The sequence below is a fragment of the Abramis brama genome (assembly GCF_963993115.1).
Source record: "Abramis brama genome assembly, chromosome: 25".
Taxonomy (NCBI): Eukaryota; Metazoa; Chordata; class Actinopteri; order Cypriniformes; family Leuciscidae; genus Abramis; species Abramis brama.
Window position 1 is genome coordinate 5,971,085 of NC_139987.1, and position 12,383 is coordinate 5,983,467.

Consider the following 12,383-nt stretch of genomic DNA (forward strand, 5'->3'; position numbering starts at 1 on the left):
GCACACTTTTTGCCATTGAGATGACTGGGAAAAAGTGTCCCATACAACCTGAATTCACCCCGATGTCAATTTACGTTTAAGCCGTTTTAAACTCGTCACCAACAGTCACTAAAAAGTAGCCTACGTGCAGGTTATAACGCACGCACGAGCGGTTATAAGTGAAACAGATCAGTTTGGCAGATCAAATGTTTGAAGCTTCTGTAAAATGGAGCAAACGGCTGCACACTATACTGCGTGTGTGTGTGTGTGTGTGTGTGTGTGTGGCTTTACACGCCAAACTGCGGCGTGTGAGGAAAGGCGAGTGCGCTGCGCAGAAATTGCAGTCGTCCGGTTCCCACGGTACAGCTGCTATGCGTGTCACTCAAGTTCCTGCCTCGCGCATGCGCAGAGTAGGCTGAATCTTCTTGACACCGGGAATTTTGTACACCGCGCGCGACGCGCACCTCTGTGGACGCGCACAGGAAGTCGCACAGACTGTGTTATTGACTTAAAACAGCTGGAATGGCTGCTTCACAAGTCTAATGGTTCAGAGAAAGGTGTTTCGTGTTACTTTTTAGCAACCCCAATAAAGAAGTGGTTATTGCCATTTGGTGTAGACAGGTAGGAAAGTGATCTAGAACAATAATTGGGAAAATCTGATTTCATCTGAATGGCAGTTAAAAAAAGAAGAAGAAGGATCCAGATACTTTTTGAAGCCAATGTATTTTAAGGTTCAGAGAAAAATTGCCTGTGGGTCTCTCTTTATGTTTACACCGTAACAGGTGAATATTTTCCTTATATAATACTTAGAGATATGATCCCAAATTGCGTACGGATTGCTTTTGGCAAGATTTAAGACAATATTGTTGGTTTCTGAATAAAAGCCCAACCCAAGCCTTGCTGTCGAGTTATATCCATCTTTCAAGTGGTTGTTTATATCAGTTTAAAGATTTTTCCTCTCTCGAATGTGTGCATATTAACACATAATAACCTAATAACGCAGTCGTTTTATTACGGTGGGATGTTTGGGCAACGAGACACGCCCATTTCTCAGTTTCAACGCGTGGCCACTCCCCCAAGCCAACCCCTCAGCCAATCAGCATCGCACAACCCCTCCCATTCCACAATGCTTGATTCAATAGAGATGTATTGTTATGCAAAGTAGTTCGTCTAAAATATCCCCCTGGCAACGCAGCTCTGGGCAGAGAATTACCGGGACCGCGCGACGGACAAACAGAAGCGGGCAAGCGGGCAGTTAACGTTATTTGAGTCACTTCTACCCGTCCACACGTAAATAGGCAAGTACATCTTTACTTGTTCAGTTTTAGATGTAACGTGGGATAGTCCTTTAACAGTTTCTGTGTTTATTTCAGTCACCCTTGCCAAATAAACCACAGCGGGACGCGAGAGACGCATTTCTTGAGGTAAATTTACCTCAGACGTCTTTAAACCTAACGGCTCCTCGATGCGCTTAACCGGAGATACCGCCGTTCACACGCCTCCTTTCTCACACTAAATAACTCCATATTCTGCCATAACCTGGTGCTGCTACTGAGAGACACACACACACACACGGAGACTTGCACCTTGTGGATCATTGAACTTTCTCGCTAGGTCTTTGGATATATATACACCATAGTCAGTGACTGCATTTTACACACCAAGTGTGTCGTTTACTTGTCCTTTTTTTGGGATATACGCTAGTTTCACGCGCCTAAACTGGTTTTAGTCCAGTAAAGCCGCTACTATATCCAAGTACACGAGACGGTAACGGCGAAAAGAGGCGGTTAAAGCATCATGAGCCAGGCGGAGATATCGACGTGCTCGGCGCCGCAGAGAGTCTTCCAGGAGGCGGTGAAGAAAGGCAACACGAAGGAGCTCCACTCGCTTCTGCAGAACATGACCAACTGCGAGTTTAACGTCAACTCCTTCGGCCCCGAGGGACAGACGGCTCTGCATCAGTCGGTCATCGACGGGAATTTGGAGCTCGTGAAACTTCTGGTGAAATTCGGTGCCGATATTCGGCTGGCGAACCGAGAGGGATGGAGCGCGTTGCACATCGCCGCGTTTGGAGGACACCAAGACATCGTGTTATACCTCATCACCAAGGCCAAGTACTCCTCCGGCGCGCGGTGATCCGGTAGAAACACGCGGAAAGACCGGGCTCGTTTGAAACTAGCATTGATCTGCCAAGCTTTGACACGACAGACGGCGGCGAAGTTCCCTTGTACCTTAAACCAAAATATGAGGGCTGTAGCCTTTTTCTTTCCCGTGAGTAACGTATATGGTCAGATCTGGCGACGAGAAACTGTTTGGGGATGTGCGTTGGTACTATAGCTTTTTATTGAATGTGTAAGTCATCAGATCTGGACTGTGTGGCTTTACCCAGGGCTTGACCTCTTGACCTGTCCACCTGGAGAAATCGAGATGGCACTTGATGCTGTGGCTGAATGCTGGAATAGTTGAACTCCAGAATGAAGGCCATGATCCTCTGTTTTGGCTAAACACTGTCTTTAATACAAACCGTAAGTCGTTTCATCAATCAGATCGTGTGGCATTGGTGACCAGTGCTGAAATATGTCCTCGGAAATAACAATTGACTTATTCTTAAGTACTGTACACATAGCTTTACTGTGTTTCTCTGTACAAGTAGTGTATTGTGCTCTGCCTTCACCTAGCAGACGGCTTCCACACAGCTTTCAGGCCAGTGCGACCCACGTCTATGGTTAACGTGTTACTAAAAACCGCTGCTTTTGCTTTTTTTTTTTTTTTTTTTTTTTTTGTATCAAAACGTCAGGAAAGTCGCCTTTGGGACACACTTTATAATCTTCTTTTCAGTATTTTTGAATTAACACCCTGGTCATCACTGTGAATACAGGCTGGGTTTGTCTTTTTATTTATGAAGGTACATTGAGATGATGCATTTAAATTATGTTGTGGTTATTTTTAAGACTATAGCCTAAGTGTAAAAGTATGTAGGGTGACCTAAAGCTGCTTCGGACTCGTTACAGGCTAAACTGTCCCGTGTGGAGATTCTGCTCCACGGCCCCCCTACGTGTACAACTTTTTTTTCTTTTCTTTTTTTTTTTTCTCTCCCGGGAAATGCGTCCCCTTCTACTTTTATTCTGGTTCTCTGCATCAGCTACCTCGACTTGAAAGTATTCGACAATATCATATGCTCTCTTTCTCAAGCCTTCTCCTTAACCCTTCTCAGTTACCCACTAGTGCTCAATAGAATCAGTATGCCCTGTTTGGGTAATTGTACTTGATATTTTCTTATTGCCATTTTTTTTTTTTACATAATCTTCACTCGGGACAATTTATCTCCGTGAACCAAAATTAAGATCCATTGGTTATTCGAAACATTTTTTTCCTTTCGTCAAGCATGGTTGAGACATTGTAGGTTTTATTTCAGCCAAGTGCTTAATTTTGCATTGCCATTTTTTGTTTCCATTTCAGTTACAAAAAGTGAAATGCATTGCATGACTATTAAATGCAGGGAGTTTTGTTGCACATATATGTGGAGCCTTTTACGCCCCCTAGTGCCTGGTCGGGTAACTGCAGGAGCTGAGGCTTACCCAATAGTTACTACTGAGCAGGACTATATGAACATTGAGAAGACTATGACTTCTGTTGCAGGAAACATTGACAGATTCATTCAAAAAGACTGCCTGCCGCCTTTAAGACTCATGGCACCTGATGTTTGTTTCAATGCTGCTTTTATGTAAGTTTTTTTTCTTTTTTCTTGATACAATGGCCAACGGTGAGTGAATGAGGACAAATATCAGTTAGATTCAGTTTTTTTGTCGTTGTTTTTGCGAGAAGCCCCATGCAGTTGTGTGAGCATGTGTGATTGTACTCATGCCACAGTTCAGTGGTGTTGCTGATGTTTCCAGCCCCTGTCGCTCAACCTGGTGAACCACACCAGGAGCTCCTCGTACACCTGGAGACACCACAGATGTGATTCTCATGATCATCTATTCGATTGGTATAGGCAGAACAAATATGCATCGCTTGTCTTAAACTTGATATTTTTACTCTTGTTGAAAATATTGCACTGATGATGACTGTTGTTAATTCGTTGACTTCAGGTCAACATTTTATTTTTTCTAAATAGAAAAAAGGAACACAACAAAATACTATTGTATAAAAAAAAAAGCTCCAGGTTATATTGTCTCTTTTTGTGTGTTACATCGTATAACATTACGTTTGCAAAGATGTTTGTATCTCTGTGACCGGGTGTATGTGTATACATATATGGTATATATGGATATATATCGACGCTGATATCTCAGAGCACTTTCTTATTTGAAGTGCTCTCCTCCTGATGTTAATAAAGGGGAATAATACTTGTGATGGTAAGATCATTGTAACAAAAATAAATTGCACGATGTATAGTTATTTTATCCCACTATTTGTCATAACATTTATGGCATGGGGGTTAAATGACTGGATAGGTGTATATGAATGAGTAAAAGTGCTGTTGTATTTTTTCTTTTCTTTTATCTGGACCAAGTTATTTTTCATCTTGTGTCTCCAGCGAGCAAAAGTTTTATGAGTGATGCGAATGTTCTTCTGTGTTGACTTTATCTTTTCCTTTTTTGTGTGTGTTTGTTTTGTTTGTAAGGTTTTTTTTGAACATTTGTAACACTGTGATTCATGTGTGGTGAGAATATGAGTGCTGTATATTTTTTTTGTATGTATGTATGTGTGTGTGTTTGTGTGTGTGTGTTCAAGCCAGTAAAGAAATAATTAAACCTTCCTCAATGTGTGGCTGTGAGAGTTTCTTTCTATCTTTAAGGAAGAATTGGGCTGGTTTGGGCCTCCTCTCTGGGCCAACCTGACCCCAGTTTCCATTCTCTCCTTTTTGTCATTCATTTGGCCTAGTCCTTTCATATGCTGGATAAAAGAGTGCAGGGGGTTGTGGGTAATTTTGTTTTAAAGACAGATCCCCTCCCCGTGTGTTTGCGTGGGTTTTATGTTACTCTGTGCATGGAGCAGCTCTCTGCCCTTCTGTTCTTTGGGAGTTTCATAGCATTGCTTCATACTTTTACAAACTTAAGAAAACACACATCAAGCACTTTTAATTGTTCATTTTCATGCAGTTCTGCCTCAGTTTCTTTTGGACTTCCAACACTGTAAAAAGTGATCAGTTGACTTAACGTGAGGAAACCCATTGCCTTAAAATAAGAAATAAACTTCATGCGTAATTGAAAAAATTAAGTTATGTGAACTTGACAATTCCACATAACATTTTTTTTTAAAATTGCACATGAGGTTTGTTTACTTAACTTGAAAAAGTGAGGAAACCCATTGCCTTAAAATTGAGTAAATAAACCATGTGTAATTGAAAAAATTAAGTTATGTGTAATTGTCAAGTTCACATAACTTAATTTTTTCAATTACGCATGAAGTTTATTTCTTAATTTTAAGGCAACAGGTTTCCTCACTTTTTTAAAGTTAAGTCAACTAATCACTTTTTACAGTGAAAGTGAACTTCGAAACACATGCATTCATGAAACGAGAGAGTTGGTGTGCTGATTTCTGTTGCTGTTCTGATGTATTAGTGCAAAGTGTGCAATGTCCAGCTCGTGCATTTCTGAAATTCACAAATTAGCCCAAAACTTGATCTGACATCGCCCAGAGCTTGCTTCATTGCAACGGTAATCCGAACTGCAGCAGAACACAGGCAAACCGCTCTGAGTGCCTGGTGTTTTCTGCAGGTAAACCTAGTTTACTGCATGCTTTTGAAGACAACCCTCACTAGAAGCCTGTGACCTCAATGGCATCCTTCTCTGTTTCCACCCCCCTCCATGCCCCCCTCCATTCCCCGGGCAGGATGTTATTGTTGAGCTGGATTTCCATTGTCCGGCGGCTGAGTTGGCCACCTTCCCAGAGTGCAATAGAGAGGCCCCCTAATAGATTCTTCATGTGCCTCAGTCCCGACACACATCATCGCAGGAATTTGGAAATGATTTTAACAGAGTCCCGTCGCTCTGCGCGCTAGCCTTCCCCCACCGCTAGCTAGAGAGGGAGGGATGTGTAAACCCAACAATGTGAAAAAGAATTTTGTGAATGTACTTGAGAGTGAGAAGGAAACATGCTCCTCTTCTAGAGCGGAGAATGTGAAGTGGAGGCTTTGAGTTGGAGGTTCTTCTTTTTTTGTTTGTAATTAGGTGCGCAGGAATGTTTTGTTTTCCCGTACCTTAACAGAGTTGTGGAAATCCATCGCAAGTGCTTCAGAGATCAAAACGACCTCTCCGCACGGACAGATTCACATCGGTAGTTTCACATACTTTCCTGTGTGATTCCACAAAGGCCCCACAACATTGCTTGCCCTGGTGCAAGTACACACATGCAGAGAAAAACATGTTTGTGGCCGCAAAAATTGTTGCGAATTCTCAGAAGGCAGGGAACATTATAGCCAGAAGGGAATGAAGATGAATGATTATTGCAATGGCTTAGTCATGACCACAACTATTTCAAACACAGTATAATCCAATAAATGCACTCTTCTGCTGGTGGGAATGAGTTATAGTGTTAAAGATGGTTTTATTGTTCGTTTTTGGTACTCAGACCAACACTGTAACATTTTATAATCAGACCAACATTGTATTTAGTTTTGGAGCATCAAATTTACTTAACTTATTTAAAATAATTAGCTCTAGATGAATAATTTAAATTAAAATCAATATTATATAAATTATAATATATTACATTTAATATATTAGTTATACATATTATAAATATACATTTATATAAACAAATATTATATATAAATAGTTATTAATATGTTATTAATTGTGCAGAACCATTTCTCTCTTTTGGTTCATTAAACTTGCAATGAAAAACAGTTTTTACAGTTTTTTTGTGTTTACAGTTTTTCTCTGTAAAACTATTACAACTTACAATGTCCTTGTCCTATATTATTGAGAAGATGTAGGGCTGACTAACAGGTGATATAGGCGGAAATCTAGATTTAAAAAATCTGTGCTCTTGAACACTGTCAAAGCAAAGAAAACTGCTTACTTTAGTTTAATATGAGAAACCCACTAATACAATATTAAATATGTAATACAAAGTTCTCTCGTATTGACAACCGAGAGGAAAAATATAGGGAGAATGAGACAGGTGGCAAGGCCTGTCCTTCCTTACCCTCCTCTCCTGTTTGAACTCTCTTTCATTCTTTCGCTCCGCTCTGTGCTTTTTCAAGCACACAGTGACAAGCACATTCATTCTCTCGTTCTATTCTATGCTCTCCTCTTTTTTTTGTCCAGCCTGCTGGATTCTGCTTCATCGCTATTCAGCTCCCAGACGGACCACCATTGATTAGATCCCCCCTACATTTACCCCCTCCAAAACATACTCACACACACACGCACACACCAGCCGTCTCCACCTCACACACCCTGCACTCAGCAGCTGCTATGCTAATGAACCTCAGGAATAGAGAGATGGGGAAATGACAGGGAATCATACACACGACTCTGTAGCATTATAATAAACTGAGGTTTGGTAGAGCTGAGAAATATCAAAATAAAGATAAAGGCATGTGAGAAGAGTAACAATAATCCTGCCCTACTTTCAAGCAAAGATTTACTTAACACAGTGTGTGTGTTGGCCTTCAGTTTTTACATGGCGGCCCACACCTTTACCATCTCTCCTGTAATTGCTTAAACAGGATTTCCCAATCCAAGGCCTGAATATCATCCAAGACACATATTGATTCTGGCTAGAATCTGCAGTTAAATATCCACTACTGTTCCTTAACTATAACTATGCACAGGGCTCTGAAGTGCATTAAAAATGAGTGTATGCCTAATTAAAGTCGCTTTCATCCATTCAAAAATCCATTTATCATTCATCAAACATTTCTGAATGTTGCAGACAGACTGAAATCTGTGATTATGAGTTCAGACGCATCTTTATAAGTGATACTTCCTATAAAAATAATGAAACTAGTCTGACAAAACAAGCCTTAAATAAGTGACTTGCAACAGTGAGAAACATCTCGCCTAATAACAATGAAGCAGCCAATATGTAATGTGATATGGTTAAGCACTAACAAGCCCAAATATGTGACTGTATTCATTTATAATTCCAAAAAAACCAGAAAACAACAAGCCCCAAGCTGCTTATAATAGGTGACATGAACACTGATCTTGGTTTTAAACCTTAATATTAATGCTTTCAGATGTAAAATACAGTGTGTGCGAACACACAATGCCAATTATGCCAAAATGAAAACTTGTGTGAGTGAATTCTTGAATGACTTCTACTGTCGTCTCATTTAACACATCAAACTATGAATTGTCACTTTGTTCTACTATACATACTTTTGCATTGTACTTGTACCATTATACATACTTATGCATGTAGAAACCGTTAATAAAATCAATATGGCACTCAAAGTGTATATATGTAACAACACCCTTAAAGCTACATATATATAAAAATATTGCATGTACATTATTGATACTTTACATTCATTTATTGTTTACAGTGTGTCAGCATTTAGTGCTTGTATTGTTTACAGTCATTTCTTTGTCGTGTCTAATATGCAAGACTGCTCTGGTCAAACAACATTTTGCTTTTCTAATACAGATATATATGTATCTTGCTTTTAATGTACTTTTATACCATTGGAATGACAATAAACTATTTTAAACTTGCTGTACTTCAGAAGCCTAAATGCACAAACATGTAGTGTGATATTTACCACGAGAGAGAGAGAGAAGTGTGTTCACGGTAAGCATGATAGACAGAGGACAATCGAGCAGAAATCAGCATGGAGAAGTAAACAAACATTAAAAAAAGAGCACTAACAAAGCAGGAGGGGAACCCGGGCGCTTCAGTGCATGAATATGGTTATGTGTTTATGGAGCAGGCAGCTGGGGAGAGGCCCCATCCTCGCTCCTGCTCAGCTATTTAGACGTGTCCCCGAGCGGCGTGACCCAATGGCCTGCGGGGCGGGGCCACTCATGTGACATCTGCCTTTCTGCGCGAGGGAGCGCCCATATGGAGCATACGCGCATTAACACTCACGCACACATGCATACGTACACACAGCCCTCGCCCTGTCACATCGCTGTACCCTCCTGCTGCCTGCACCTTTTGTTCTGCTATTGTGCGTCTCATTCACTGCTGTTTGCCTCATTCCTGAACAGACCATAAAGAGGGAGGGTGTGGGTGTGTGAGTGTGTGTTTAGGAGGGCATGTCTGGTCAGCGACGCATTCGTGCAACAGGCTTCAAGGGCAGGGCGCTCCCCTGCGCGCGCACACACACACACACACACACACACACACAGAGCTGAGGTTAAGGAGTAGGGTGCGAGCACTGGGGTCAGACTTTCTCCTCTCTACACATGTTCAGGTCTCTGTAACCAGAGGTCACTGACCTCACCCAGCTGGACGCTCTGATGTGACTTTCGTCCATGTCTGAGTTCATCGATGTGAGGGAAACATCAGATTTCAGAAAGTCAGATTTCACTAAAGGTAATTAGTGGACTTATCACGTGAAAAGTAAGGATGAACTAAAATTGGTGCAATAACCACACGGTTCTTTTCACACTGTTTGCGCTACAGACATGAATGATTCCTCAAATTGTTAGGCTTGTTCAGGAGAGCTGTGCTTTTACTTTTCTAGGCAATCCGAATTACAGTTTTCACCCGGATAAAATGAGGAAAATCCCACCACCCATAATGTGTATTATTAATGGATGGTGATCGGTATACCCCAAGTATATGTCCTAGGACCTTATTTTGTTGTACCTTTAGCTCATCTGAAACAAAAGTTTTTTACAGTCAGAGTGACAGCCTCAATTTCAATAGCTTTATTTTCTTGACAAGCTATAACATGAATGATACCTCAGATTGTGCAGCTTGTTAAAGAGAGCTGTGCTTTTACTTTTCTAAGCAATACAAACTTCAATTTTCACCTGACGAATGATAAAATGAGGAAAAATCTAGATTCTAAAAAAGCACATATATGAATGAACTGAAGTGCAAAAATACACACTATATCATCTTCTGGGTTTCATAAAACATCCCAAAATGTATCCTTAAAGTTGAGATTAGAGTAGCGACTGATATTTTCTTCTGTATTGTGAAGCATGTACAAGTGAAACGGACTATCGTAAACAAAACAAATAGGGCTGGACTTGGTTCTGTCCATCGTTGTTGATTGGATGAAGGCAGATCTGAACCCTAGCTTGCATTTAATTATACAAAAGGGGCGGGGTTTAAGCAGACTCAATGATTGGAGAAGTCTGACATATATCACTAGAGAGAAGACTGTCATTTCACTGGAAGATCAAGTTGACATTTTAATTAAAATGTACAAGGTCAAGAAAAAGAAAACAAACATGGTGGATGAACCGTTTCCAGTAAGATCAATAACATTCATTTAGAAAATAGATTGGCGAGTTTCCATTTCACACCAGCTTTAAGTAACTTGCGACCAACAGTGTGATTCCATCAGCAACATTTTTTCCTGCTTTAAAATCATCTTTTGTTGCTGACTGTGCGAGTTCTTCAGGTTTGAAAGTGTCCTTTGCATTTGAAAACAACTGCTTGCAACAAACCTCTTGACCACCACGTCAACACTCTCATGTCCTCCATTGATTCTGTGATCATTCCATGTGACCATGTACATGTCGACACAGCACTAGAGAGCACTTTAGATCTCGCTCACCAGCTCCACTTCTGCTCCACATTGAAGCTGAGTATATGCTATGTGTGTCACCCCAGTGCTCGTCCTATTGATTGCGGGTGAGTGCGTGTATGTACGTATGTCTGGCCATGCCGTCACTCCTTTTGGGCTACACAAGTGTGAGTGTGTGCGCTGGCAAGTGATTGTGGGGAATAAAGCCCTGGTTGTTTGCAGTGAAACTATGGGTTGTAAGTGAGTGGGGAGATGCGTTTCTGTTTGACTGGGCAGGCTGAATGGGACTATTCAGTAGACCCCCAAACTGCAACCCTCTTTTCTCTCCATTGTCATCTCCCCTTCTCTCTGCTGCCCCATACAGCCCAAGACAGAGAGAGAGAGAGAGAGATGTCTGGGTGGGAGAGAGGAGTGGGGGTTGGGATCAACTAGGGAAGACCGAATGGGGACAGAGAGGGGTAAAAACTGTAGAAACCCCTACTAGGCTTTCTTACTTATTAAGGGTCCCTCTTTCACTTTTGGTTGTCTTTCATAATAAACGTATGTATTATTAATGGATGGTGAAAGGTATACCCCAAGTATATGTCCTAGGACCTTTTTTAAGATTTGTTTTTCTATTCTACAGAGTGACAGCCTCAATTTCATTAGATTTATTTTCTACTGTACAGAAGCAGTTTCTTTGTCTCAACAAGCTATAATAGTAATAAAAAACGAAAGAAAATGGCACCTCTAATATTGTCAATACATTGCTAAGTTATTGTTTAATAAAAGAAGCAGTCAGACATGAAAGGAAGGTCAAATCTTCACAGGAAGAGGGCATAGCTTTGATCATATGCAAGGGAAGTGTTTGACAAAGTTAATTCTAACCTGCTGAGGGCTTTATTATGTACACAACCAAGCTGACAAATGTGCTTGAGTGGAGACTCAATGACCAATCAGTGGCTTCGCTCTTCCTGTGGTCACGGTCGAGCTCAGAGCCTGTAAGGAGACGGAGAAAGGAATCCGAGCACCCTTTTTTTTCCCCACTCGTGTTTTTGCTTGAACTTGTGTTTAATTGCTATGGAAAAGAGAGGTGCAATTCATCTCTGGTCAATCATGTTCTGTGTGGTTTATGTTTTTCTGCAATGAGTGCTTGTGGTGATGCATGTATTGACATAGTGAAACTGGTTTAAATAATTAGCTCAAACCAATATGAAATTCTTTCATCATTTAATCACCCATATGTTGTTCCAAACCCGCATGACTTTCTTTCTTCTGTGAAAAACAAGAAATTCCAAAGACTTTTTCCATGCTGTTTCAATGGATGGGAACTGGAAAGGGGGACAAAGGGATAGTTCACCCAAAACATTTACTCAACCTCGTGTCATTACAACCCTCCATGACTTTGTTTCTTCTGTCGAACAAAAAAGAAGATATTTTGAATCATCTTTATTGTTTTTTGTCCATACAATGAAAGTCAATGGTGTCCAAAATAACACTGGACTTCATTAACTTTCATTGTATGGAAAAGAGAGACATTCTTTAAAAAAATATTCTTTTGTGTTCCACAGAAAAAAGAGTCACACAGGTTTGGAATGACTTGAGGCTGATATATGATGAGAGAATTTTACATTTTTCTGTGAACCATACCTTCAAGGGTGTGTGTGTGCTATGCAGTTCTGCATAGCTGCTCACTCAAAGTGGCCCTCTGTGGGAAAGTCTGGGTGTGATTGAATATGTGTGTGAAAATGTATATGTGTGT

The 12,383-nt window shown here is 40.8% G+C and overlaps 1 protein-coding gene across 1 annotated transcript; it reads left to right on the forward strand.

The window, feature by feature from the left end:
• Positions 1-1,151: 1,151 nt before the first annotated feature.
• Positions 1,152-4,741, forward strand: nrarpa (NOTCH regulated ankyrin repeat protein a). Its single transcript, XM_084105549.1, has 2 exons — positions 1,152-1,277; positions 1,353-4,741. Exon 2 carries the CDS (start codon positions 1,777-1,779, stop codon positions 2,113-2,115), a length of 339 nt encoding a protein of 112 aa, XP_083961675.1. The 5' UTR covers positions 1,152-1,277; positions 1,353-1,776; the 3' UTR covers positions 2,116-4,741.
• Positions 4,742-12,383: the final 7,642 nt, after the last annotated feature.